The sequence below is a fragment of the Eptatretus burgeri genome, chromosome 5, assembly GCF_056783735.1.
Source record: "Eptatretus burgeri isolate ZD-2024b chromosome 5, Ebu_testis_v1, whole genome shotgun sequence".
Lineage (NCBI taxonomy): Eukaryota > Metazoa > Chordata > Myxini > Myxiniformes > Myxinidae > Eptatretus > Eptatretus burgeri.
In genome coordinates this window covers 109,297,033-109,324,976 of record NC_140965.1, presented here as the reverse complement: position 1 = coordinate 109,324,976, position 27,944 = coordinate 109,297,033, and the positions used below count along the sequence as shown (strand labels likewise).

The 27,944-nt window shown below is 45.0% G+C and overlaps 1 protein-coding gene across 1 annotated transcript in view; it reads right to left on the bottom strand.

Moving 5' to 3' along the window:
* Nucleotides 1–26,872, bottom strand: part of LOC147027138 (potassium voltage-gated channel subfamily B member 2-like) — a 134,968-nt gene extending 108,096 nt beyond the window's left edge. The window contains exons 1-2 of the mRNA XM_085883315.1: nt 26,315–26,872; nt 25,396–26,077 (exon numbers count right to left, since the gene is read on the bottom strand). Coding sequence (XP_085739441.1) covers nt 25,396–25,953 — 558 coding nt within the window. The 5' untranslated portion in view covers nt 25,954–26,077; nt 26,315–26,872. The remainder of the gene's footprint in view (nt 1–25,395; nt 26,078–26,314) is intronic.
* Nucleotides 26,873–27,944: the final 1,072 nt, after the last annotated feature.

Sequence of the window (27,944 nt, the reverse complement as noted above, 5' to 3'; positions counted from 1 at the left end):
TGCAGACTATCGCCAGGACTTCTTTTGTGCGGAGTTTGTATAGTTTTGTGTGGAGTATTTTATGTGGTGTTTGTGTGCTGGTGTCTTATGCAATTAATAAGACATAATTAGAAATGGAACTTTATAACTGCTGGCAGTGATGACCGGGTACCACAGCGTCCCGCTTTGATTGGACAGCTGAACCTGACCCATGACGTTTATAATTATTATTCAATTGAACTTAGAATGGGATTAAAATAAATTCAATTCAAATCAAATGGAAGACCAAATAGGTACAGTTCTGCATTAGAGTAATCAGATGGAACCCGAACAAGCAAAAAGCAAAGATGAAGTCATCAGGAGGAACCTGGATAGGATTCACATTTCAACTGCTACTCCTCTACCCTCAAAAACCCATCCAGACACAGCCAAATGAGCCTTATTCAAATAAATAAATAAATAAATAATTCTGGCTGCCAGACCATGCCTCCGATCAAGTTGAAATTTAAAACATGCATTCCCCAACACCACTCGATCATAATTATGAGTTTCACGTTGATTGACTAAGCAGTACCAGAGAAAACATACTTTAATATTTTTCTTCAATCCAACATGGTTGCCAAACCATGTGACATCAATTATTCCTGAACAAACTTGTTCACCCAAGGCTTGGGGAACATTTGTTTGAGGGTTCCCCTCGACCTGTCCAGCTGTCCTGGAGAAGAAGATTTTTTTTTGATAGCTTTTAGGGTAAATCCAATATAGCTGCCAAACCATGTGACATATGATGTCATATGTGTGAACCTTTTGTTCCTCATGGATAGGCGATCGTACTTGTAAAGTTTCACCTCGATTTGTTCAGCCACTTCAGTGAAGCAGATTTTTGAAGTTTTTTTTTATAAACAATATGGCTGCCGAATCACGTGACCAAAGTCGTCATCAATTTTTTTTTTCTGGAGAACATTTTATCCTTAGATGACCCTCAAAATTTTTCATACTGATCAGATGTAGTGTATTGCATATGCAATTAAGACATCATAATGAAGGCACCTTTGACATCATCAAAAAAAATCACACATATTTCCCATGAAGTGTACTTGCCATCTGCCCAATATCAATTTTTTCCTTGGTGCGGTTTCAGAGATAGAGGTCCAAAGTATTTGGGTTTCCCAACATGGCTGCCACACCACATGACCTATGACGTCATAAAAAATTATTAAAATATTCTACATGAATAGTCACACCTATGGTGAAAATTTAATATCAATCCAACAAGCAGTTGCGGAGAAAAACACTAAGGTTATGTATGGACAAACAGACAGACAGACAGACAGACAGACAGACAGACAGACAAACAAAAAAACAAACAAGAAGAAGAAGACGTCGTGCAGATCACGATACTTGCAAAATCAATAAAACAAATTTGACCTCAAGAATAATTGGCGGTTGAGTTCAATGACCAAAATATATGCAACTCCTCTTCAAATTTCAAGTGAATCAGATCAAAATTGACAATTTTAGAAATTCTGCCTATGTTGTCCTTTTGGCCTATGTAGACCACCAAAATAATTGGCGGTTGAACTCAGTGAATTGAAATATATATCCTCTTCATATTTCAAGTCAATCGGATGAAAATTGAGGATTTTAGAAATACCAACTTAGTTGTTGACCTTTTTGGTAGATGTTGACCTCCAAAATAATTATTTCGTTGAATTCAGTGACCTGAAATATAAATCCCTTTCAAATTTCAGTCAATGTGATGAAAATTAAGGATTTTAGAAATGCCAACTTAGTGTTGACCTTGGGCCTATGTTGACCTTATGGTTAATGTTGACCTCAAAAACAATAGCCTTCTTCCTGATGACAAATTCTCCCACATGGTGAAGCTTCATGAAGGTCGGTTTAAAATTGTGACCTGTCAGCGACAAATCAGATAGACAAACAAACAGAAAAACAAACACAGACAGACAGACAGACAGAATAAGAAAATCAGGTCAGGTCAGGTGTGGGAGCATGTGACGGAGCAGTGCGTCGCTGCGTCCATTTTCTGCCGATACTCCAATGGCCTCCATCTGGCAATCCGCCAGGCAGATGCCTGGCCCATCCCCATCTTCTTGACATGATGATCAACCAACCTACTGCAACCACATGGCACATGGGCGGCCCATTGGCCGCCTCCACTCACGAGGCTCCCTCGCTGAGAGAATCTGGTGAGCAGGATCAATCAGCGTCAGGAAAACGAGCCACATGTTCATACAGTTGCAGCTGATGCTCACGGGCTATGCAGGTAACATATCTCATTTGAGTCTCTCTCAGGAACCACTCGTTGGGCACAGAGTCGACCAGCAATAGCCATGGATTCTCCGAAGAGACCTGGAACCAAAGGAATTAAGTCTCCCTTTAAGATTCCTGGTCAGAGTCGAAGTATCACATCCATAAAGCAAGATTTGAAGCAGAAAGGACCTGAAGACTCGGACTTTCATCCTCCTGCTCAGGTACCGACAGCTCCACACCCAATGATCCAGTGAATCCATGACTCCCCAGGCCCAACCCAGACATCTGTTGACCTCTGGCTCACAGCCAGCAGAGACATGAATATCACCACCAAGGCAAGTGAATCTCTCTGTGACCTCAACATCCTCACCACAGGCAAGTACAGACAGGATAGCGGCATCCAAGAAGTCAGTGAAAGCCTGGATCTTAGGTTTGACCCAGGAAACCCATAATCCCAGTGGCTCTGACTCCTCATTCAGCACCTCGAGGGCCCCCAAAAGGATATCTAGAGTCTCCACAACGATGACTGCATCATCTGTGAAATCAAGGTCAGAGATCTTGATATTCCCAAACGATGCACCAAAGGTTGATGTTTTTTGGGTTTTTTTGTATACCATGTCGAGGCTTGTATGAGAGTGAACACAAAATGCACAGCAAGGAGGGCATGAGACAAGAGGGGTGGGAGTGGGAAGGACAAGACAGTGGGGAACAGAGACATTAGGAGATCTGTGGAAGGGACAGGGATGCGGCTGGGTACACAGGGCAAACAAGATGGACACTACAGGGACTTTCAGGTCCTAGCACAACAGGGACTGACAGGAAGGAAAGCAGGGAATATGAAGGAGATTTTGGATGGGGGAAGAAAAGAGGCGGTGGTGAAGAGCTGCTTTGAAGACCTGGAGGGAAGAGTGGGATTGAAGAGTGTGTGGAAGTTTGTTCCAAAGGTGGGAAAAATAGGAATGAAAAAGTGAAGGTGAGCAGTGATTCTTGATTTTGGTAGTTTAGCCAGAAAGGGATTGTTGGCAGACCTTGAGTGTCCTGTGGAAATATGCTGGGGACAAATCTCAGACAGAGTAGGGAGAGGGGGGCTCAATCAGAGAGGAGACGGTAGATGACAGAAAGACCAGCAACCTGCCTGCGGTGAGAGAGTGAGAGGCCCAAAGACTCAGCCTCATCACTGGAGATACAAATTGGAGACACCAATCTCTCTGATATCCTTCCCAGAATCCATTCCATACAAGTGCTGAAAAGTGTGGGGGCCAGTACACACCCCTGATGAAATCCAGTAACAACTGGAAATAAGTCAGAGATGGTGTCACCACATCTCCCAACACTTTCTGCATCAGAGTATAGGACAGACATCAGATTGATCAGATTTGGTGGCACCCCATGAAGACCAAGAATCCCCTCGGTAGTTGTTGCAGTCTTAGTGATCACCCTTCCCTTTCCAGAGAGAGACAACAAGACCCCTCTTCCAGTCAATTGGGATGATGCCTGTGTTCCAGGCAGAGAACACAACTGCATGCAACGACTCGAGTACAGCATATCCACTAGCCATGAGAAGTTCAGCATGGATGCCACAGATCCCAGGAGCTTTATCCTATTTCAAGCTGTTCACTGCAGCCTGTGTTTCCACAAACAAAGGTGAACCACATTTGATTGGTGGTTCATCAATAGGGGTTGTAACACCACTGACATCCAACTCGACAACTGGTTGATCAGCCTGGTACAGCTGCTCAAAGTTACTGACCCAGCAGGCCTTCACTTTGGACTCCTCTGTCAAGAGCCCACCACCCTCTCCTCTAACTGCAGAGTACACAGAGAGATGGGCTTGGATGAATGCAATGCGTGATTTCCCTGTAAGCAGGACGATAATCACATGACCACAGGTGATAATCTACCCCCTCAGAGATTCCTCACACATAGGCCTCCTTGTCCACTCTTCATGCACCTGCAGTTTGGTGCATCAGCTTGCTGAACAGCTCAGCTCTGCCATTCAGCCTGGCCCTGTGACTCTGTCATTGTATCCAGTGTCCCTTGAGAGACAAAATTCTTCTTCGCCCAACAGTGAGTTCCAAGACATCCACCGGAAACATCAAGAATGGTCGTGTTGAAGGCACTCAACAACTTTTCAGGATCCCCAAAGCACACAGACCCCCCAAATCTCCACTCAACCTGTTTGCAAACTCCTCACCGACCCTCTCATCGTTGAGCTTGCCAACATGCAGCCGAGGCTGGGATGGTACCATTCTCCTTGATTGAAGCTACAGCTTCGGAGTTGCTACAACAAGCCTGTGGTCGGTATTGAGGAACTGAGCACTCCGGTAGACCCTGCAGTTGTGGATCATCCTCCAGAAACCATCAATGAGCACATGGTCTCTCTCCTTTGCCACACCACCAGCGTTGGAATACCAAGTCCAACAATGAGCGTGTAGGCAGTGAAACCATAAACCAGCAACCCTAAGTCCATGACTTCTTGCAAAGTCAAGGAACTTAGTGCTATTCTGGTTCACAGTTCCAGGCCCATTGGTACAAATGCATGTCGCATAGCCATCCCTATCAGTTCCAGTCGATGCATTGAAATCCCCCAAATCTAGAAGTGTATCTCACCTGGGACACTGATCAACCACAGACTCGAGCGTGGCATAGAATGCATCCTTCACGGTGAGATCACTCGCCTCAGTCGGAGTATATAGAGAGACCAGGCAAATGACACCCAAGGAGTGACAAATCCTTAATCTCATAATACGCTCGTTGACCGGTGTTACCTCATTGATCATTAGATTCAGCTGATTGGACACAGGACAACAGCAATCCTTGGACCTTGTGTCCAGCTGATTGGACACAGCAACAGCAAACCGGAATCTTCCGGTTCCGGTTTTGGAGAAGCGAGAGGTCTCCTCGGGGCTCCCTGCTGACATTCTCAAAGCTAAGTTTCCGGTTGTTATTTGTCCCATTTTAACTGTTTAATTTTCTCACCTACATGTTAATGTGTGTTGCAAGTTCGGTTTTGTTTCAAACATCGTGCTATTTTGTGAGTATTTTTGTCGACGTTCTTACCTGTGCTTGAGGCCTCGGCCTAGGCTTGAGGCCTACCGGTTCGACTCGGTGTTCGATCGTTTTTTTTTGTTTGTTTTTTCTCCCCATTACCTTCAATTTCTATCCTCCCCATTACCTTCAATTTTGATCCTCCCCACTTTCCAAACATCCCCCATTCTCCCAACTAATCTCTTTCTTATCTCAAAAAAAAAAAATAAAATAAAATAAAAAATAAAAAAAAACCCTACAACAACAACAACAACAACAACAACACGCTCACCTTCTCCCGATTCTGCTTCTTCTTCTTCCTCTTAACTACCTCCTCGTCTTCTTCCTCGATTTTTTTTTTACACTTCCATGACCTAATCTGTTGAACTCTCATACATTAATATTAACAACAAAAAAAAAAATTAAAAAAAAAAAAATATATATATATATATATATATATATATATATATATATATATATATATATATATATATATATATATATATATATATATATATATATATATATACCCAACAACAACACGCTCACCTTCTCCCGATTCTGCTTCTTCTTCTTCCTCTTAACTACCTCCTCGTCTTCTTCCTCGATTTTTTTTCTTTTACACTTCCATGACCTAATCTGTTGAACTCTCTCATACATTATTTTTAACAACAAAAACGATCTTATAATGCTTCATCTTCCTCTCTCACACATGTGGTACTCTTTACTGTTTCACAATGCACCACTCTTCTGCTATTTTAACAGACTGCTCTCATTTCGACCTCTCCTTCATTCCTTGCCTAAAAAATGCAACTATTACAGCGCTTCTTCTCTCCATGCTCTGAATTCGCCTTCATTGCATCCATCAAGAATTGTGTTAAATCGCATCTCTGACCTAAAACTTTTAAAAACCACAGTTTGCCATGGATGTTCGCTTTCCATCAACCATTCTTTTTTTCCAACTTCAGTGCCAACTCACCCCCCTCACCCCTCACTCTCAAAGCAACCATCCCACTCTTCTCCCTCCAAGCCTCCCTCTCACCTCTCTCAAAAATCCCCCCTCACCTTTCTCACACCTTTCATCCCCCTCACTCTTCCTTCTCAAAGTTGCCCTCCCTCTCGTCCACCAACCTGCCTCCCTCCACTGCCCCCTCACCTCCACCTCTTCCCTCCACCTCCTCAACTCCTCAACTGCCTTCTTCCTTGTCTGTTGTCCCCCCTCTCCCCCAGCACCACAGAGCCTTTTCTCCTCCTCATTCGGCCCCCTCCCCTCGCTATTCTGCAATACCCCACACTCCTTCAGCAACCCTCCTTACCTGCCCCCCTCATCCCTTGTCCTACCCTCCCCCTCCCCCTCCACCTCCTGCACCCAAAGTCTCCTCCCCTTCCTCTTCATTAAAAGTGTGCACATCAAATATCCGGGGCCTTCGCTCAAACCTTTCAGATCTTTCCATACAGGTTGCCACTGACAAACCAGACATTATCTGCCTAACAGAAACTTTCCTCTCCCAAGACGTGTCTGACTCCCAAGTATCTCTCCCTGGTTACTCCCTCTTACGGTATGACAGACCTGAGCCTCGTCCTGGTGGAGGTGTTGCTCTCTTCATCAAAGACTCTATTCCTCACTCTCCATGCACTGCTATCACTCCCCCACACCCCCAGGAATACCTCTGGCTTCGTCTTCCCCTCCACTCCCTCCTCATGTTTATATGTGTACTGTACCGTCCACCAAACAGTGATGACTCCATCTACACCTCACTATCCGAAAACATGGACCATCTTCTATCTTCTCATCCAAACTCTCTCTTCCTCTTATGTGGTGACTTCAATTGTCATCACGCCAGTTGGCTAGGTGTGGGTACCTCTCTCACCTGCCATGGCACCTCAGCAAAAGCTTTCTGCGACTCATTGGGACTGACTCAATCGGTCAACTTCCCGACCCGGATCTCAACCAATGGTACTCCATCTCTTCTGGATCTGATTTTGACAAATTTCCCTGACAATATCTGCTGCTCTTCCTTCGCTCCAATTGGATCTTCTGACCACGTCCTTGTCAAAGTGGACATCTCTCTGGCTGATATCAGAGAACCACCTCACCGCCGTCGAGTCTGGCATTTCACTCAAGCCGACTGGCAGGGTCTCCGAGCAGCCATCAAACTTACAGACTGGTCTCCTATCACTACTTTCTCAAACATCAACTCATCCTGGGAATTCTTTCAAAGAAACTTGCTCTCCCTCATGCACAGATTTATCCCCTCTCGTGTTCAGTCGTCTTACCCTTCCTCCCACCCTTGGTTTACTGAAGCTTGTGGTGAGGCAGTTGTCCTGAAACAACTTGCCTTTGCCTCATGGAAAGCAAACCCAACTGAGGGCAATCTCAGTTCTTTCCACAAAGCTCGGAACAAGTGTGTATCTACCCTCAGGAGAGCCAGAAAACAACATCTTTCTCATCTCAAGTCTGAATTCTCAAACCTCTCTCCCTCCTCAAAATCCTGGTGGCGTTTAATCAAATCTGTTTCTGGTGTATGTTCCCCCTCCATCCCCTCCCTTACCTCAAATGGCCGCACTGCTGATTCCACACGTGATAAAGCTGAATGTCTAAACTCGGTGTTTGCAGCTAAATCTTGTGTCCTAAACCCATCACTATCTCTACCCACTTTACCCAGTCGCACCCAACTGTACCTGGACTCTGTATCCTTTTCTCCTGACAAGGTGGAGAGCTTGCTTTCAAACCTCGAGTCAGATTCTGCAATCGGTCCAGACGGCATCAGCCCACGTGTCCTCAAAGCCTGCTCTTCTGCTCTTGCTCACCCTCTCTCTATTCTATTCACCCTCTCATTTGCCCAAGGTAATTTGCCATCTGCTTGGAAATCTGCTAACATCACTGCCCTGCATAAAAAAGGTGCAAAAACAGATCCCTATAACTACAGACCAATCAGCCTTCTCCCAATCATCAGCAAGGTGATGGAATCCATCATCTCTTCAGATATGAAATCCTTCCTCTTCTCCAATGGCTTGATTTCCAATCATCAATTTGGTTTCAGACCAGGTCACTCTACCCTGGATATGCTGCTTCTGCTCTCCCATCAATGGATGGAGGTCCTCAATGCCAGACAGGAAATCCGAGCCGTATCCCTGGACATATCACGTGCTTTTGACACAGTCTGGCACCCTGCCCTACTCACCAAACTCTCTTCCCATGGTATTCAAGGCCATCTCCACTCATGGCTCGCAGACTTCCTCTCCTGTCGCAGTCAACGTGTGGCCCTAAATGGAGTTCTTTCATCCCCTCTTCCTGTCCAGGCTGAAGTTCCTCAAGGTAGCGTTCTGGGCCTTGTTCTTTTTCTGGTTTTCATCAATGATCTCTCGGACTCTCTGGAAAATCCTCTATTTCTCTTTGCCGACGACTCCACCCTCTGCCGTACCATCTGTCATCCCTCAGACCGGCAAGCAGCAGCTTCTTCGCTCACTGCAGATCTGGATAAAATCACAAACTGGTCCAACACGTGGAACATATCTTTCAATCCAGACAAATCTCACACTCTCACTATGTCTCTTCGAAAGGACCGTTTACAAAACCCCCCCATCCACTTTCTCAACAATCCTCTGGAAGAAGTCTTTTCTTTCAAGCTTCTAGGTCTCACTATCTGCCATGACCTTTCCTGGGAAAGTCACATTTCCAACCTCGCCTCAAAAGCCAGTCGCCGACTGGGAATCCTCCGTCGTGCTAAGTCCTTCCTCGGCCCTCTTGAGCTCCTGACCACTTACAAAGCTTTTGTCCGTAGCCTGATGGAGTACTGCTCTCCCCTCTGGGCTGGTGTTCCTGCCTCCCACCTTTCTCGGCTTCACGCTGTCAAAACCAGAGCATTTAAGATCATCGGCATCTCCCGCAATGAAGCTGAGTCTTTGGGCCTCTCACTCAATCACCGCAGGTTGGTCGGTGGTCTTTCTGTCTTCTACCGACTCCTCTCCAGCCTTGCCCCCCCTGCTCTCTCTGCGATTTGTCCCCACCACATTTCCACAGGGCGCTCAAGGTCCGCCAACAACCCCCTTCTGGTAAAACTACCAAAATCACGAATCACTGCTCATCTTCACTCTTTCATTCCTCTTTTTTCCCGCCTTTGGAATAAACTTCCTCACTCTATTCTTTCCCATTCTTCCCTCCAGGCTTTCAAAACAGCTGTTCACCACCACCTCTTATCTTCCCCCATCCAAATCCTCGATCTTTTCTAGCCCCGATAATCCACCCAAGCCCACTTCCTTCATTTCTCCTGCTTTCCTTCCTGAAAGTCCCTGAAATGTCCATCTTCTCTTCGCCATGTTCCCCGTCCCATCTCCATCCCTCTCCCTTCCACAGTTCACCTCATGTGTCTGTTCCCCACTGTTTTGTCCCTTCTACTCCCGCCCCTCTTGTCTCATGCCTCCTTGCTGTGAGTTGTGTGTTAGCTCTCATACGAGCCTCGACCAAGGTATACAAAAAAAAAAAAAAAATCCTTGGGCAAGGTAACCATCAGAGCGATCAGACCAATAATAGGTTCAACCACCCACCATGATCTCACCGCAATCTGGTCTCTGAACCTCAGAAAGTGCTGCAGTACCGATGTCCAAACACTTGAGCACAGATCATAAGAGAGACAAGAGAGACACTCTTTGGGACCGGATATTCCAGGCACCCACCCGAAGGGACCACCTCAGGTCAACCTCAGGAGACCGCCGTCTGGTGGACGACACTTGAGCACCACCCCAATACGCACTACCGCAATGTGACCCAGGAAAGTTATCCCGTGGTTTCCCTCCTATCATCAAAGAATGGGGGTCCCGAAGGCTTTGCCCCAATCTAGTCATCTGATGAGCTGCCTTGCGAAGGGAAGCTGCACAGGAGGTACTCCCTCGGAGTGGGTTGTTAGATTATTTTTTGGGCTTTTCGTATGTTTTGTGGAATGATGGGTTTTACAGTGGCCAGAGTGCAAATCCTGCCACCAACCTCCTAAAATTTTTTTAACCCAACTGCAGGAGGATGCCCACAGATACAGTTGGGCACTAGACATGGATGGCCGTTGGCTCACTCGGAGTTCCTCTGCCCTTTTACAGGTTTTGTATTTAATCCTGCTGGGTGTCCATATCATACACCCTAATCATCAAGAAACTTGGTGGCGGAGATGGTTTAGTCGCCAACATTCTGACCATGGAACAGGTTAGTTCAGGTTTACATGGTACCTGTAGCAAGTCACAGATCTACTCTGACCAAACAAAATCTACTTACCAGTATAATTGAAAAATCTTCGATTTTGCAAGCAACAAACAGACCCAAATGCAATACCCTCTCATTCAGCGAGGGTAAAAACATCCGTATACACGAATTGGGATCATACCGACTCTGTGTAGCAAGTCTGGATGTAATCGGTCCACAACTCTCGGAGGAGTAGTGTGACAAACAAACAAACACCAACTGATCCATGAAATATTGTGAGGATAAGGGAAGAAAGGGGGAAGTGATTGTGAATTTAACGTTCGATCGTTATTTACTTTTAACATTGTTCTTAACAAATGGGAACAGGAACAATGCAGGCATGATAGGCCGAATGGCATTTCATGTGTCAAAGTTCACTGTGTAAATTTGTGCAAGGTTGTTAAGAAGAGGAAGAAATGGGGAGCGGAGGACAGAGAGTTGTGGGTGAGGTTGCATGGAGTTGCAAGAGGGAGATTGAGATATTGGGAAAGGGGGGGAGAGTTGACTTGGGGTTGGAAGGGGGATTAAGTACTTGGGGTTTGGGGCAGTTGAGGACTTGAAGAAGAAAGTGGGAGGGGATGACAGAGTTGGCTTGGGGGATGGGGAGGGCAGTTGAGGTCATTGGGTTGTGATGTGGTTTGAGGATTTGAAGAAAGTGGGAAGGGAGCACAGAGTTTGGTTGTGGTGGAAGCAGGGTTAAGGACATGGGATTGTGTTTGGGTGTGGGGGAGGGGGGTGAGGTTAGGGACCTGAAGTCACATTTTACATTATGGAATTTCCATGGGTCTGTGATCGTCCTATTGTGTCTTTTGGGTCTGTGAGGTCTTTTGGGTCCTCTCGGTATTATGGGTTCTCGAGGTCTTTTGGTCCTTGGGGTCTTTTGGATGCCCTGGGTCTTTTGGGTCATTTGGATCCCTGGGGTATTTTCGGGTCTTTTGGGTCATTTGGATCCCTGGGGTCTTTTGGGTCATTTTTATGCCCAGGTCTTTTGAGTCTGTGGGATATTTTAGGTCTTTGGAGGATTTTGGATATTTGGCGTCCAATGGGTTTTCAGGCTTTTTTCATTCTTTTGTGTCCTCCAGGTAGTTTTCGATCCTTGGGGTCTTTGGGGTTTTTGAGTCCTCATGGTCATTTAGGTTTCCAGGGTTGTTTGGGTCCTCTGGGCACTTTAGGTTAAATATTTAAGGTTAAAATTGTGTGTGACATCAGGTCAGCTGTCCAACAAATGATGAAGAGCAGATACACACACACACACACACACACACACACACACACACACACACACACACACACACACACACACACACACACACACACACACACACACACACACACACACACACACACACACACACACACACTTGCTCCATTATATATAGATTTTTCCCGTCATAATGTAAACCATGAGAATTTCAGTCTTTGGACTGCTTTGTTTGGTGTTTTTACATGAATAAACCAAAGTATTATTATAATTGTTGTAAACCCACCTGGTGTTATTTCAATGGATTGACAGGGGCTCAAACTCAAGACCCAAAGATCTTAAGCCAGCCACCCTAACTGTTAAGCCAACATGAGGCTTATAAAACCACAATCGTGCCAACCAAGCAAACCTTTTAAATGTAGGTTCATTGAGATGCATTGAATGAATTGTTTCGGAGGGGGGGAGGGGTAGAAGTGATATATTTGTTTTTTTTCTCTCTTTAAAACATGTGGAAGAAACAAGGTGGAAAGTGGAAGTCTTCATCCCTTCAAGGTTAAATGATGAAGGGTAAAAGGTGGGAAAAGGCTTCTTTGCGTGTTCGTGCTTGAAGCAATAAGATCATGCAGCAAAAGATGATTTGGAAAAGCTCATCAAAAACTTACTTCGATTTGCTACTTCTATATTTTAGGCTGCCCCATAATTATTTTTTTCAAAAACATCTCCTTTGCATTCCCTGAAAGGAACCTTTTCACATATATCCAGCTCTTTTCTCCAACCATAGAATCCATCACGAGACTCAGCCAATGGGCTTTCGATATTTATATAAGCTACAATCAGATGGGAACATTTTAATTGGCAATCAAATGGCATACAGGACAGCAGAGGAAAGGACATCCAAATCAACTTTTTTGGTGACCATTAATGTCATTAAATTTGGTATTTTCCAAAGAAGCAGCACAAACATTGCTGTGCCATGGACATACTTCCAAAGTCCCCTTGTTTTGGACGAGCAAATACAATCCATTGCTTCACTGATGGGATTATTAAAGAGGGGGGAGGGGGAAAAGAGGGAGAGAGGGGAGTGGAGGGAGAGAAGAAAAGAGGAGAGAGAGGAGGGAGAGAGGAGGGAGGGAAGGGAGGGAGGGAAGGGAGGGAGAGAGAGGAGGGAGGAGGAGAGAGGAGGGAGGGAGGAGCAAGGGGGAGGGAGGAGGGTGGGGGAGATAGGAGGAGTGAGGATGAATGGAGCGAGGAAAGGAGAAAGAGCGAAGAAGGGGAGTGGGGTTGGGTGGGGAGACCGACACCTCACCAATCATCACTATACATACTGGGGGGAGGTAGGTTGTGGGGGGGAGAAGGATGATGGGGAAGATAGGAGGGGAGGAAGTGAGGAGGGGCTTGGGAGTAGGTGAGCATGAAGGGAGGGGTTCATGACTTGCGTTTGGTAGTGGGACTTGTGGAGAAGGTGGGAGGGGTAGTGCAGTACTGAATTAAATGGGGTATGTTAAAAAAAACACGTTAATACAACATGCAGAGACCCCCAGGAAATGTCCATGTGGGGTGGAGAAGGAGGGGGATAAGTGTGAGTGGAGGTGGAGGGAAGGCAGCATGACAAGAAGGGAAGGTAGCTTGAGGGCAAGGGAAGGTAAGGCAGTATAAGGGGAAAGTAATGCGGTGTGAGGGGAAGGGAAGGTGGTGTGAAGGCAAGGGAAGAGGAGGCAGTGCAGGGGGAGGGGAAGGCAGCATGAGGGGAAGGGAAGGCAGCGTGAGGGGTGGGGAAGGGAAGGGAAGAGCGATAAAACACACCCAAACAGCAACATTGTCTTGTTACCTGCTGTTGCTATATAAAACCGGGCAGGAGCACTTAAAACCCATGCTATCTACCTGGCAAAGGCCTGCCTGCATGTTTGCACAGGCAGCGACCTTTGCACCACAACAGTCGGCTCATTCCGAATCCGATTCATACATGCTACTCAATGGGGAAGCAGTTTTAAATTCAAAACTAAACCTTTAGTCCTCAACAGTCCACTTCACAGAGAGGAAGGGTGGGGAAGCAAGGTGAGGGGAGGGGTAGTCAAGGAAAGGGGGGAGAGGGGAGGGGTCAGATAGAGGGAGATGTGTGGGAGAGAGGGAGAGGAATGGCAGAGAGGGGGATAGGGGTGGGAGAGAAAGAGAGAGAGAGGGTGGAGAGGAGAGGGGGTGGGGGGGGGGCTGATGTGACACCCAGTTTGACGTCCATCCAAGAGACGGCACATCCATTGAGGAAACACCTGGATGACAGTTTATAGCTGGTCAGGATTCAAACCGAGGTTGGACAGCTTAGAGCAAGCATGCGTACCTCTCAGCTATCCTGCCATACTGTGGCGATTCTTTGCTTTATATAACACTCATTGTAATTATCTAATTTATTTTCCTTGACACTCCGGTATCGAACCTTGAACAACGCGTGCCAAGTGGCTTCACCAAACATTAAAAAAAAATGGTTGAATTCACTTATAAAAAGAAAACGTTTAATTTTTTTTATATGGATTTATCTCTGCTGAAGTGATGGGTAATATAATGAAAGATTGGACAAAAAGTGGACACCTGGTGTGAAATAAAATTGCACATTTTCCATTTTCAGCAAGCCAGCTCCCACCTGACACACCGAAGAACAATGCGGAGCCAAATGTGAAAGAATGCCCCCTGAACTTTGTTCAAGTCAATCAATATGCAGTATTCAGTGGCAGTGCAAGTATTGTTGAGCGCTCGCCAAGTGGCTTAAGCACTGAAGATAGCACTCCAATGAAACGGTTGATAAGGAACGGCTGGTTTGACAACAATTAGTGATAACAGCAGTCCTTCATATTAATAAACATCTCCTGGAGATGGCAAATTGTCAAGCATGTCCGAATTGGAAAAATGACCACTTTCTTTAGCAGTCTCAACTGCTGCTAAATTCAATTCTGGAGCTTAAATTTGGTAATTCAGCTTCGTTTAAGGGATTCTCGAGGTTATGCCATGTGTGGAAGTGAAATAAAGCCACAAACGCTGGTGTCTCCAGGCGTTTATAAGCATTGCAATATATACAGTGATCCATAGCTCTGAGGATCAGGCATTCGAGGAAAGTGAAGAAAAAAAACAATTTTGTTCATGAATCGTTTCGGCCTGCTCCAACTCAAGGCATTGTTGAGCAGGCCGAGCAAAATGGTGAATTAAGACCACAGTGAGGGAGATCGAGGTAACCAGGATGCGCCTTAAGATGCCAGTGAGGGAGAGTGAGGTGGCCGAGGATGCATTGGATGAAGGATATAATCAAACAAGGCTGTTAATTATCTTCAAAAGGGGTGTCTTAATGAAGACAAACAACCGATTTTCACTCACGCACTCCCTTGGAGTTCTTTTAGTAGGCATGCAAAGTTTCAGGCTGCTAGGTTTCATGGTTTTGGAGATATGGAGGACACACACACACACACACACACACACACGCTGACTGAGTGACACTGAAATTTCTAAGGACTCACAGAGTATCCGCCCTAAGGGTGATCATATTCCAAGTATGCAACACGTTCTTCTGACACATACTTTTATTTGGGCGGTGTATAGGCAACTGACAGCTCTGTATCGGCAAAAAAGACATAACCCAGTTATGTGTACAAAGCAAAAACATACCGACTGCTCATAATTCAAAACACCTCACTGCACTGGAAAACGTGGGGACAGAAATACTGGACTGTAAATGGTGAAGACTTGAAGGAGAAGGTGGAGGGGGAAAGAGAGAGGAGACAGCAGGAGCGAGGAAGGGAGGAGAGTGAGGAAGGGAGGGGGAGCAAGGAAGGGAAGGGGAGTGAGGAAGGGAGGAGAGCGAGGAGGGGTGGCGGAGCAAGGAGGGAGGGGAGTGAGGAAGGGTGGGGGAGAAAGGAGGGTTGGGAGAGCGAGGAGGGAGGGAGATTGAGGATGGGTGGGAGAAGGGAAGACAGTGTGAGGTGAGAGGAAGTGAAGACAGATGTGCGGTGGAGTGTTAGTTACGATTCAAACTGTTTCATCAAAATGATTCTGCATTGAATAACAGTGAAGATGAAAACAAAATAATGTCTGAAATCTATTTTCTTCTGGTCATACTATAAATACCACCCAGAGACAAACACCACCCAGACACATTCAGAAACAAATTCTGTCCGGATACATCCGGAGACAAAAACCGCTCAGATGCGTCCAGAGATGAATAAATGTATATACTCGCGTGGATCAGTTCGCAATGCTCGCCTCACCGCCAAATTAATAAAAAGAACCACACCACCACAAAATTCAAAATAGCTCACCACCACATAACCGCCATGTTATTAAAAACACCTCACCTCCACGTAATTCAAAAACAACTCCAGCTGTGCAATTTAAAACACCTCACCACGTCACAATGGAGACCGGCTTGTGTTAACTGAGGATAAGTACGTGAGTTGTGGTGTTGTCATGATTTACAGCAAGCAGAATTCAAACATTTATTTTCCAAATTTATTTGTGATATTCGTGATATCACCTTTTTTAATCAATTGAAGTTGAAGATGTAACCCCCCCCCAAAAAAAAAAATCAAAAGATTTCAAACAAGATACCCTTCGGGCAGACACATCGTGGGGGGAGGGGGTGGGTGGGTGGGTGAGTGCATCCCAGAATTTTGGTATGATTTCACAAAAGTTTGAGGGAGTAGTTCAGCGATAACACAACACAGAAACAGCAAAAATATACTGTAAATAGAGTAGTCGCGTGGATCAGCTTGCAACGCTCGCCTCTCCACACATCGTTGCAGAGATTTTGGTACAGATTTGCTGTGTTGTCAGAATTTACCCCAATCATAATACAAATTTATTTGTAACATTGATGAGATTATATTTATTTGAAATTTATTTGAAGTGGGTCCACTTGGACCTTGAAAAAGGTCCAAGTGGTCTAAATGGTCAAGAATCTAAGCTATCTAATCTGTCTGAAGATGTAAGGGGTCTAAATGGTGTTAAGGTCAAAGGGGTCTGAAGGGTTTTTGGGGTTGTTTTGATATTCAGGGTCTTTATGGGTTTTTGGTGCCTTTTAGGTCTTTGGGGTCTTTTGGGTCATTGTGGTCTTTTGGATTTTCGGGGGTCCCAAGTGTCTTTTGGGTCTTCATGATCTTTTTGAGTCTATGGTGACTTTTGGGTCTTCAGGGTCTTTTGGGACTTTGGGGTCTTCAGGGTCTTTTTGGATTATTGGGTCTTTTGAGTCTTTAGTGGTCTTTAGGCCAGTTTTCATCGCATCTTGGGGAATTAACTTTCAAACAGGATGTGATTAATAGGCATGTAGTCTTCACGGCTTCGCAGACTGACTCACGGCTTCAATGCCTCACCACCTCACCGTGCTTTTCGTTTTTATCCACATTGATTATTAAAAACAACACCATGTAACCGCCATTTTATTAAGAACACCTCAACTCCACATCATTCAAAATACCCCACCACACATCACTATGGAGACAGGCTTGTTTTAACTGAGGATAAGTACATGAGTTGCCGTGTTGTCATGATGACCCGGAGCAGAATTCCAAGCAGAATCCAAGCAAAACATGATTTACACCAAGCAGAATTGAAACATTTATTTTACAAATTTAATTGTAATATTTGTGATTAATTACATTTTTAAGATTCAAGTTAAGATTTAAGTAAAAAACAAAAAAAAATTATCAAAAAATCTCAAACAAAATACCCTCAAGAAATAGAGATGGGAGAGCTTGGTGTAGCCCAAAAGTTTGGTACGATTTTACAAAAGTTTGAGGGAGTTGTTCAGTGACGACACGTGACAGACACTGCACAGATACATACATATATACATAAATATATATAGTTTCGGTTATGGGGGTAGATGGAAGGATTTAATCGGGAATTTATCATTGTGCAGAGTTGCTTGGTCCGTGCACAGGTAGTAAGCAACTCGATGTAACCAAGTTAGGGAATCTGTGAGTTTAATTGTTATCTGTCACCACACGAGGGGTGGTGCAGTGTTATTAGCTTAGGGAGTAAGAATAAGTTATTCCGCAGTACGTGGTTGCCCTCTATGATTTTCCCTTTGTATTTTATATTTCAAGCCAGGCTGTAAAGCTGGAAACACATCCCTGAAACCACAACAAACAGGAGAAGCCCGCCTTCCCGGGTTTGGGGGCGAGCAGGCCACGGCCCAGAGGCGAGGAGATAGAGCACACAGGAGAGAGGACAGATGGGAGAGAGTGGAGGAGAGGCTGGAACGTTGCAAGGGGCTTTGTATTACTGCATATGACGGGAGATAAGTCGCACGTGTGGTTTGTGAGGGGCTTCCAACTACTGCATAGGACAGGAGATTGGTCGAACGCGTGGTTGGTAAGAGGCCTCCAACCGGATAGAAAGAGAGACCTGTGTGATTGATGTTGAGGGCAGGCTGGCTTGCACACGTGTTGATTGTGGAAGGCTTCCATCTGGATAGAACGGGAGATCGGCAGAGCACATACACGAGGTCGGTGTGAAGAAAGCACAAGGCAGGTGGCACCTTTGGAAAGAGGAAGACTGGCACATTTTGATCCTTTGTATTGAAAGCTGCTTGCGGATTGCCTGGCGTACATGTGCACTGGTACGAGAGTAGTGCCGGCGCCTTTGTGCGCGTGTGCATGTCCTGGTGGAAGCGCTCCCCATTCCAAGTTCGACAACGACCAGCTCTCGGCCAAGCTGAGTACCAGGATACTTAAAAAGGGGGAGGGAGGTTTCTTTTCATTTGGTGTCACCCTTTGTTTGTATTCATGTCTCTGTGCGAGGCTTCGACTGTCGGAGTTATTTATTTCTTACCATTATTGGTAATTATTGGTAATAATGGTACCATCTTACCATTATTGGCGCACGCCACTACGCCCGGTATATATATATATATATATATATATATATATATATATATATATATATATATATATATATATATATATATATATATATATATATATATATATATATATATATATATATATTTGGGGTTATCATATTATTTTGAATCTATGAATAAAGTCATATTATTAAATTATTAAAACAATAAAAACTTACATCATTAATCCCCTTCGACGTACTCTCCTCCTGCACATACACACATGTACCATCGTTCGTGCCACTGTCGGAAACATTTCTGAAAGTCCTCTTTGTTAATCGCCTCCAGATGTTCTTTTGTCAGGTCATGTCAGGTCAGCTATGGGACCATGTGACAAGGCAGCACGTCGCTGCGTCCACTTTCCACCAATACTCCAGGGGCCCCTGTTTGGCCATCCCCCAGGCAGATGCCTGGCCCATCCCCATCTCCTTGAGATGCTGATCAACCCACTGCAACCACGAGGCACGTGCTTGGCCCATTGGCCTTGTCCACTCATGAGGCTCCCTCGTTGAGAGAATCTGATGAGCAGGATCAGCATCAGGAAAATGAGCCACATGTCCATACAGCTGCAGCTGGCGCTCACGGGCTATGCAGGTAACAAATCTCATTTGAGTCTCTCTCAGCATCCGCTCATTGGAGAAAAGTCCGACTAGCGATAGCCAAGGATTCTCCGAAGAGACCTGGTACCAAAGGAATTAAGTCTCCGTCTCAGAACCTTGGTCAGAGTCCAAGTCTCGCATCCATAGAGCAAAACTGGAAGCACCAAGGACCTGAAGACAAAGACTTTTGTCCTCCGGCTCAGGTACCGGCAGTGCCACACCCCATGATCCAGTGAATCCATGACTCCCCAGGCCCGACCCAGATGTCTGTTGACCTCTGGCTCACAGCCAGCAGAGATATGAGTATCACTGCCAAGGTAAGTGAATCTCTCTGTGACCTCAACATCCTCACCACAAACAGGTACAGACAGGATAGCAGCATCCAGATGTCATTGAAAGCCTGGATCTTAGTTTTGAGATCGGAAACCCATAACTCCAGGGGCTCCGACTCCTCATTCAGCACCTTGAGGGCCCCCAAAAGGATATCTGGAGTCTCCACAAAGATGACGGCATCATCTGCGAAATCAAGGTCAGAGATCTTAACATTCCAGAGCGATGCACCGCAGGTTGATCTCTCCGACATCCTCCCTAGAATCCAGTCCATACAAGTGCTGAAAAGTGTGGGGGCCAGAACTCTCCCCTGAAGCACTCCAGTAATAACTGGAAATAAGTCAGAGATGGTACCACCACATCTCACAGCACTCTCAGTACCAGAGTATAGTACTTTCTTGTTGGATTTGATGTCTTTGATGTTGTCAAATCGCTTCAATTTCTCCGATTGTTTTTAATTTTGGGAACAGCTTGTTGTCATATGGTGCCAAGTCAGGTGAACAAGGTGGATGCAGGATGAAAGGAATATTTTGTGCCACCAAAAATTGTTGGATGGTGAGCGATGTGTGGCAGCAGGCATTGTCGTGGTGGAGTAGCCCCCGGTCTTCCACTTTTCTGGTCTTTTCCATCTGACTGCCTCTCGCAAACGTTTCCTAACTTCCATTTAGAAAGCCGCATTAAGGGCAGCACCTTTGGGAAGAAACTCTGGGTGAACCATTCCTTCCATGTCGATAAATGCAATGAGCATGACCATCATTTGCGATGTCGACCGACAATCCTTTTTCGTCTCGATGACATGGGTGTCTTCCACTGGGAGCTCTTTGCTTTGTTTCTGGGTCATACCCGCAAACCTACCTGTTATCACCTGGGGTAAGAATGTTGGATCCAAAACGCATCGATCAAACAAGTTAGATGAAATGAAGACAATTTTCTTTTTCATCATTTGTGTGTATGTGTAGAAAAAAAACTATGCGCTGATGTGTCTCATGTTCAAATCGTCTATCAGTATGGCCTGACCGGAACCAAGCGAAAGATTGGTCTCTTCTGTGATTTGTCGAGTGGTTAAACGTTGGTTTTCATGGACGACAGTTATGACTTGAGCGATGTTTTCATCGGTTCATGTTGTTGACGGATGACGGCTTCTTTCATCACCTTCCAGCGACCCATTGCCCTCCTGAAACCTTTGAAAACAGTCTTTTTTTTGTCACAGCTTCATCCGTGTAGACCATTATGAGCATTTTGTGTGTTTCTGTAGCCGTTTTGCCAAGTTTAAAACAACATTTCATGTTTGCACACTTCTCGCTTTGCTTTCATCCTCCTCATAAAACTGATTGAAATGAAACATTTTGAAAATTTCGGAATTATTCTCATTCAGATTTCACCATCACCGTAATGCATATTGTTAAGTTGTTTAAACTTTTTTATTGTTTTTTTCATCAGTCAGAATGATTAATTACAGTACATTTCTTATATACACGTGTTTTAACACGTGTATATAAGATGGTGTGTTATTAATAAATTAATAACACACCATTGGAGGCATATATCTGACATTTGCATTGCTGTTGAAATTGATGGTCAACATCATCATTGTCAACGATCCTTGCTGCTTATACTTTAATATGGCATGAGCAAAAATTCACTTCCGTTTCGCGACGAAGCTCGGTGTTGTTTGCTTTGGTTTTGTACACCGATTAGGAAATATCTGTCCAATTAACAAACTCCTTTAACACCGAAGGCATTTTCATCACAATCGACAGAATAAAGCAGGACTGTCTGTCAGTCAGTTGGTCCACCCCTGTACTCTATCAATTTTGGGGCTAGCCCTGCCAAACTTTCTGTGGAATCTTTTGGAGCCCCCGCACGTGTCCTAAGGTGGGTGGGAGGTTTAATAAATTTCTCAATACAATTATGATTTCGAGTTTCCACCCGTACGAAGCGGCTTTGTCTCTGCATGGAAACTCATTCACAGGTTCAGCATGAGCAGTTTCGCCTTTTACTGCATATGTAAACTTTTCCTGGTTCGGTAATATCTCAACACAATTGAGATCTTGCGTTTCCACCCGACGACACCGATCTTTCTCCAAAAGATGAGGAATACAGTCTATCAAGAAATTTTGCAATGAATTCAGTTGTCCACATGTAGACACATTACGGGGGGGGGGGGGGGGGTCGGCATTCACCGTTTACAAATTTTTCTGTCAACATCACACCACGTTCGCTTGAGACATTTTGCTATTGTTCTGCAATAACCCATTTCCTTCATCATGGCACATAAGAGCCAATCCCCCCTCCCCAGCCAACACCATCACCATCGTCATTATTATCAGCTTCATCATCATCATCATCATCATCATTAAAGGTACATTGACTTTGATTTTACATCGTACTAATCCCACAGTTTTGGGGCCAGCCCCACCAAATTTTGTGTGCCGCTTTTGGGGTCCGAGCATGTGTTCTAAAATGGGTGAGAGCTTTCATAAATTTCTCAAAACATTTTTTTTTGAGACTTCGGTGCAAGGCATGGGTACCTCACTCTTATTTTATATTCACACTCACACACACACTCACACACTCACACACACACACACACACACACACACACACACACACACACACACACACACACACACACACACACACACACACACACACACACACACACACACACACACACACACACACACACACACACACACACACATCCAAAACGATACTATATTTTTGTTCGACACTGATGACATGCAATCATTCCTTCACACACAAAGACGATCCGTTAGATATTAGTAACACAACATCAATCCCCTCTTTCTGATATTTAATTAATTTTTTCTTCAATATTAATGTCTGGAAATGTTTTCTTGAGACACCCCACATACGCCCCCAGCACCTTTTAACTGGATGGGTGACCATGAACCCCCTGCGCCACAACACTATCTGCAGTGGTAGTGACCAACACCGGGTGCTTGCCACAGTTCCATCGATGTTTAGCTATCCATTACCAGTTAATAAGAACTTTAATTTGCAGCTGGGATGATAAATATCAACATTAAATAGGCAAACCAACTCATTTGCAGTCTATGAAAAACACCGAACCGCCCACTGCATCATGCAGCACCATCAGCTGCTACACTTCTAACCACAGGATCAGTCAACCTACATGGCTTTAGTGGCTTTTTCTGGCAGGATTGTCAGCCAACCTTATCAGGGGGAAAGGGACCAAAGATGCATTTCTGGCTCCCTGACCATCATCTCTATTAAGAGATGCTTTTCATGTAAATAATGTTACTAGAATGTCATACATTATAACACAAGCTAAGGATATGTATTTCAGCCTTAAGACCAAACTAAACAGTCAAACAAAGCTTGTCAAATTATTTTACATTTGCACTTCAGCCGAAGGAGAAAGCACATGGTCGTAGACACACACACACACACACACACACACACACACACACACACACACACACACACACACACACATACATCCTAGTTTATTGGGCCACAATGAATGGACATTCCAATAACTTTACCCATAATGACTTATGAGTCAGCCTTTTTACTAAAAAAAGGCCAAATAATCCAACATTTTAGCAAAGCTAAGGTTGCATACTTCAGTCCTCAGGCCAAAAAGGGAACCCTGGCTTGACATTCCAAATCGACAATTGCCCTATGAAGTCTAAATGTGAGACAGGTTAGTTTTACCCAACTGGTGCTTTTTTCTGATGCTCAGTTCGAAAGGAACCACTTGTTCAGACACTTAGCGTGTGCATCTGGCTCAGCAGCCAGTGGCGCGAAGCTACCCTCCTGAGGGATTATGGCTGAACACCTCCAAGTCAGAATCCCTCCCTGGGCATGGCAATACTGTTGCGCATTGGGTTTCAGCTGGGACAGCATACACATTTTGTTTTCGGTGTTTTGTATTTCCCTATAGTTGTCTCTCATGGGAAGTGAATGCCAAAGACACGATGTAGTGTTGTACTTTGTGGAGCCCTCACAGGATGGTTGGAGCTGGAATTTGAATACCGGCACATGATTGCCTTCCTCTTTCAAAACAGCAATTTTTTGTCCACGTTCATCAGCCATTGCTAGCACATAAACTCATGTGTGCAACATCCGATCTGACGGATGACACAAAGTGGTGCAACACCCTGCCGATAATACGATAGGACGACTGTATATAGCCGTGTCAGCACTGTAACTTAAAGGAGAGTAATGGATGAAAATCAATAGGATGTTGATTGAGGTGTGCTCACTTCCATAGGAAGCAAGGAGAAGCTGGCATTTCAGGTGTTAACCTTTCGACTTTTGCACCGATGAAGGGTTAACGCCTGAAACGTCAACCTCTCCTTGCTTCCCACCACAGTTAGCATGCATACCCTGATCAACGTCCTGTTGATTTCATCTATTGTTCTACCAGTCCATCAATGCACATTGATGCTCGCCTTCATCAGCAGTTCTTCTTTCTTAAAAGGGGAGTATGCGACTTCTGTGCCATCCTGTCAACCCCAATGCACTTTTCTCTGGGGTACAAAACTCGACCTTAAACCACGGTTCCTGGTATAATGTCTGAGCTGTAAAATATCCTCTATGACGTCCTTCCATTTCTCTTTCCCTCTGTCTCTCTGTCTCTCTCTCTCTCTCTCTCTCTCTCTCTCTTTCTTTCTCCCCATGCAACATGGTGATTGAAGATGAGTCCCCCCGTCACCCCAACCCACTCCTCCCCCCCTTGCTGTTTGTCTAGTCTCTGCCAAACACGTAATCGATGTATGTAAATGCACATTTTCACATTTTGGTGCATCTATCGGTTATCACTCTTGGCTAAATCGTTCACAGGTAGAGCTAACTAAACACAACATACCAAAACACAGAGATGGCCAGATTGTGATCCAGTCATTCAAAGACGTGTACATGCATGCCGGCATGTGTGCACAGGCAGATGCATTTCCACTTGACCAACACCACACATGCGAATGATGCAGAACAAATAACACGTGAATGGAATCATTACACCGTACTATACCCCAAACCCAAACTGTATTCGTGAATGTGTCGTCGCTTTGTTGGTAAAGGGTACCTGGCAGCGGTGTGGGACACTGGCCTCGTGTTACAACAATGCCTACGGTGAGGCCACGACAACATGACAGTGTGAATTGTTCTTCTTAAATATTTCTGTTGGTGTGGATACCACTCACAATGCGATAACCATATAAATGAAATGTCATAAAAATAGAGTAACACTGAAAAACTTAATAACAAAAAAAACATAGAGTAACACGGACACCTTGTACATGTTTGGTGAGTTGTAGTTGTGAAAATTATTGTAAGTCTGTGGAATTAAAATGTGTGTAAATCTACTCCAATTAACATATTTTTATATTTCGCTACTGATTAGGTAAGTTTTACCTTCTCAGACAGTTGGACACACTTTTGGGTTTTTTGGGACAAACAAGCAAGTATGGTCTGCATGAGGAGCTGGAGCATCCTCTTGTGGCTTTGACCACATTATGAAATTATTATTGTTATTATTATTATTATTATATTACCAAACTACAACTACTGCCCCAACTTATAAATTTTCAAGACGTGCTGAGGGATAACATGACGATAATCCTACTTTTCCATGCTTCAGTGATGCCACATTTACAGTAAAATTTTCACTGAACCAAATCAGGGATGTCAAAGGAACGACTGTCGACCAAGCCGAGAGAAGGATGAACAACCTCAATATTGATGGTTCTGAGAACTAAATGAGCACGCAAGGATTTTGAGTTAATTAGGTGAGATACAACCTGTTGTTTCAATCATTGCAACGTCATTTTACAGAGGCAACCCAGATGCACAACGTTAGATGTTACCTTTTCAGGATGCTCACCTTGGCGGCCATCGACGAGTTTGGGTTCTCCATGAGGTCCCAAAGCTTCTTGCGCTTTTCTGCGCAGCACATGTCTGCAAAATCTTCGGTCTCACGATCGCGGACCGTTTCGGCCTCACGTCGCAACTCCTCGTTCATCTGCTCCTTCTTCTGGTGGTAGCGGGCCTGGCAGCACGACTCCAGGTATATCTCGTCCACACCCCAATAATCGAGCTCCTGTCCGAAGGAGAGTGCACACATCTCCTCCATCATGTGTAGCTTGCCCGTGCGGTAGAAATTGAGGATGGACGTGAAAGCGCCGGGGTGACGGTCAAAGAAGAACTCGTTCTCCTGTGGGCTGTAGTCGTCGCAGAGCTCCAGGAGCGCATCGTGGTTGTGCCAACAGTTTCCCAGGCGGCCGAGGCGTGTGTGTGGTAGCCTCTCGAGTGTTCTCCACAGCACCTCGTGCGTGATTCCTCCCACGTTGATGCGTGCGCGTTTGCATGCCTTGCCGCTCCTGCTGCCCAAGAGCGGCCCCGAAGGAAGCGATGCCGTGGAGCGGGAGGCCTTGCGGTTCATGGCTTTGATTGTTTCGCTCTTCGCTGCGGGAGGAGATGTTCGAGGGATGGGCTGTCCAGTTCTCCACGACACCCGCAATGTGTTTACGTGCCTCTCCTCTCGAGAGCTAATTCCATCTTGCCAGCTGTGTGAGTGACATGCGTTGAGGCACATGTAAATGCATTAAAAAATTGCATTAATAAATAAATACATCCCATTACAAACCGCCTTTTCACCTCGAAAGATAAAACGTGAGCAGTGGTGCACGGGGAATGTGAGGATAGCGAGAGGTACATAAAATGACGTAACGACAATAGGAATAATTTTATGATCTTGCTCAGAAGACCCTTTTGAACCGATTATGTTAATTTTGCGACAGAACCTGCTTTTTGAGGCATCAATGAAGAACAAGGTTCTTGGTCCATCTGAAGATCATGATGGTCATGATGATCATCATCATGATGATGATGATGATGATGATGATGATGATGATGATGATGGAGAGCAGGTTGTACATAAGAAAGGTTGGCGGGCCGCAGTGGTGGCAGCGGCGGCTGAGGACATTGCGCAGAGCACGGGTTCAGCCCATCTTCGCAGCTATGGGAGAATCCATCGCCTCCACCCTCCCTGCCGAGCCAGCGCGGCAAAGCGACGTCGCTGTGCATGTAGTCACTGTGGCGCAAAGGGCAGTACGGCATCCATGGGGGACTCACGCCGGCACTTCGAACAGCCTGAGCGCAGGGAACATAGCGCGTCCCCGTCACCACTCAGAGAGCATGCGCGGAACTCAGCGCGAGCAGCGTGGCTTTTGGGCTCCTGATGGTCCGTGACGTCACTGCTCACGTTGATGGCGTCATTGTCCACACGGCGTCATGTGGCGACCTGAGCAAAATATGATGTCTTCGCCAAAACTGATTTGAAGGACCCCAACTCGTCGGTATGCGACCACCTGGCAGGTGAAGGATTTGATATTCAAAGCATAACCTGTGCAGCAAATTGAAACAGATTCACAAAATCCAGGGCAACTGACATTGTGCGTTCAAAAGGTTATCGGAATTTCGCAATACTCATAAAAGTCGAACAAACCTCAACGATAATTTTTCAACATCTATGACTATACATTTCGGAAGAAATTTTTTTTTCCGAACTAATTAATACACATATATTCGACAAATGAAATGGTTCACCATTCTTTAGAATTTGACTTGATAAAAGGTGTTGTGTCGCTCCGAGACCATTTTGAGTACCCCTCGTTACCTGCTGGGTGTGGAATTCCTCGGATCACGACGCATTAAATGTGCCGGTCCAGTTAATCCAAGGCTGGGGTAACAGCTCTCCAGTTTCTTGCGCGGGTCGCCATGATGAACCGATAATAGTTGGCAGATCCAAACTCCAGAAGGGGTCCACCGCCTGCAAGGCTGCAGCGTGACGTCACAATTAGTGTTGCCATAGCAACAACAGTTACTCGAGTGATTTGCAATTACACTGTTATAAGCGTGAATGTTGGCCCATGAGATACATTCTGTCGGCTCAAGTGCTGGACGTGTCAGACCCTGTTCTTTGATTAGTGATGGTCTAATTTTAGATCACGGTCTCTGTAGAACCGAATTCGGACAACTTGGATGCATGTGTTCATTCAAGCGCATAATTATACTTCGTTGGAAATTTGGTTTTATAATTAGGATGGGGAGATGGTCCAGCCAGAGCACGGTGTCGATTCAAAGAAAAGGACTTGACCGATGGTCAATCCTCCAGCTCGATGTCAAGATATATGATAATGTAGACATGGAAGAATCAGAATGAGATATTATTTTGATAAAATCCTACATTGCGGGCATTATGCACGATGCGTAAAACTTAATAAAATAACCGAGCATATCGTACAAACTGACCTAAACGTTAATTAAACATAGACATGTTGGTGTCTCAATGGACATTCATTTGTATCCATCAAAATGCTAGCAATGGTCATTAACTTGATATGAAATTTGACAAGACTAAAAAAATTAATA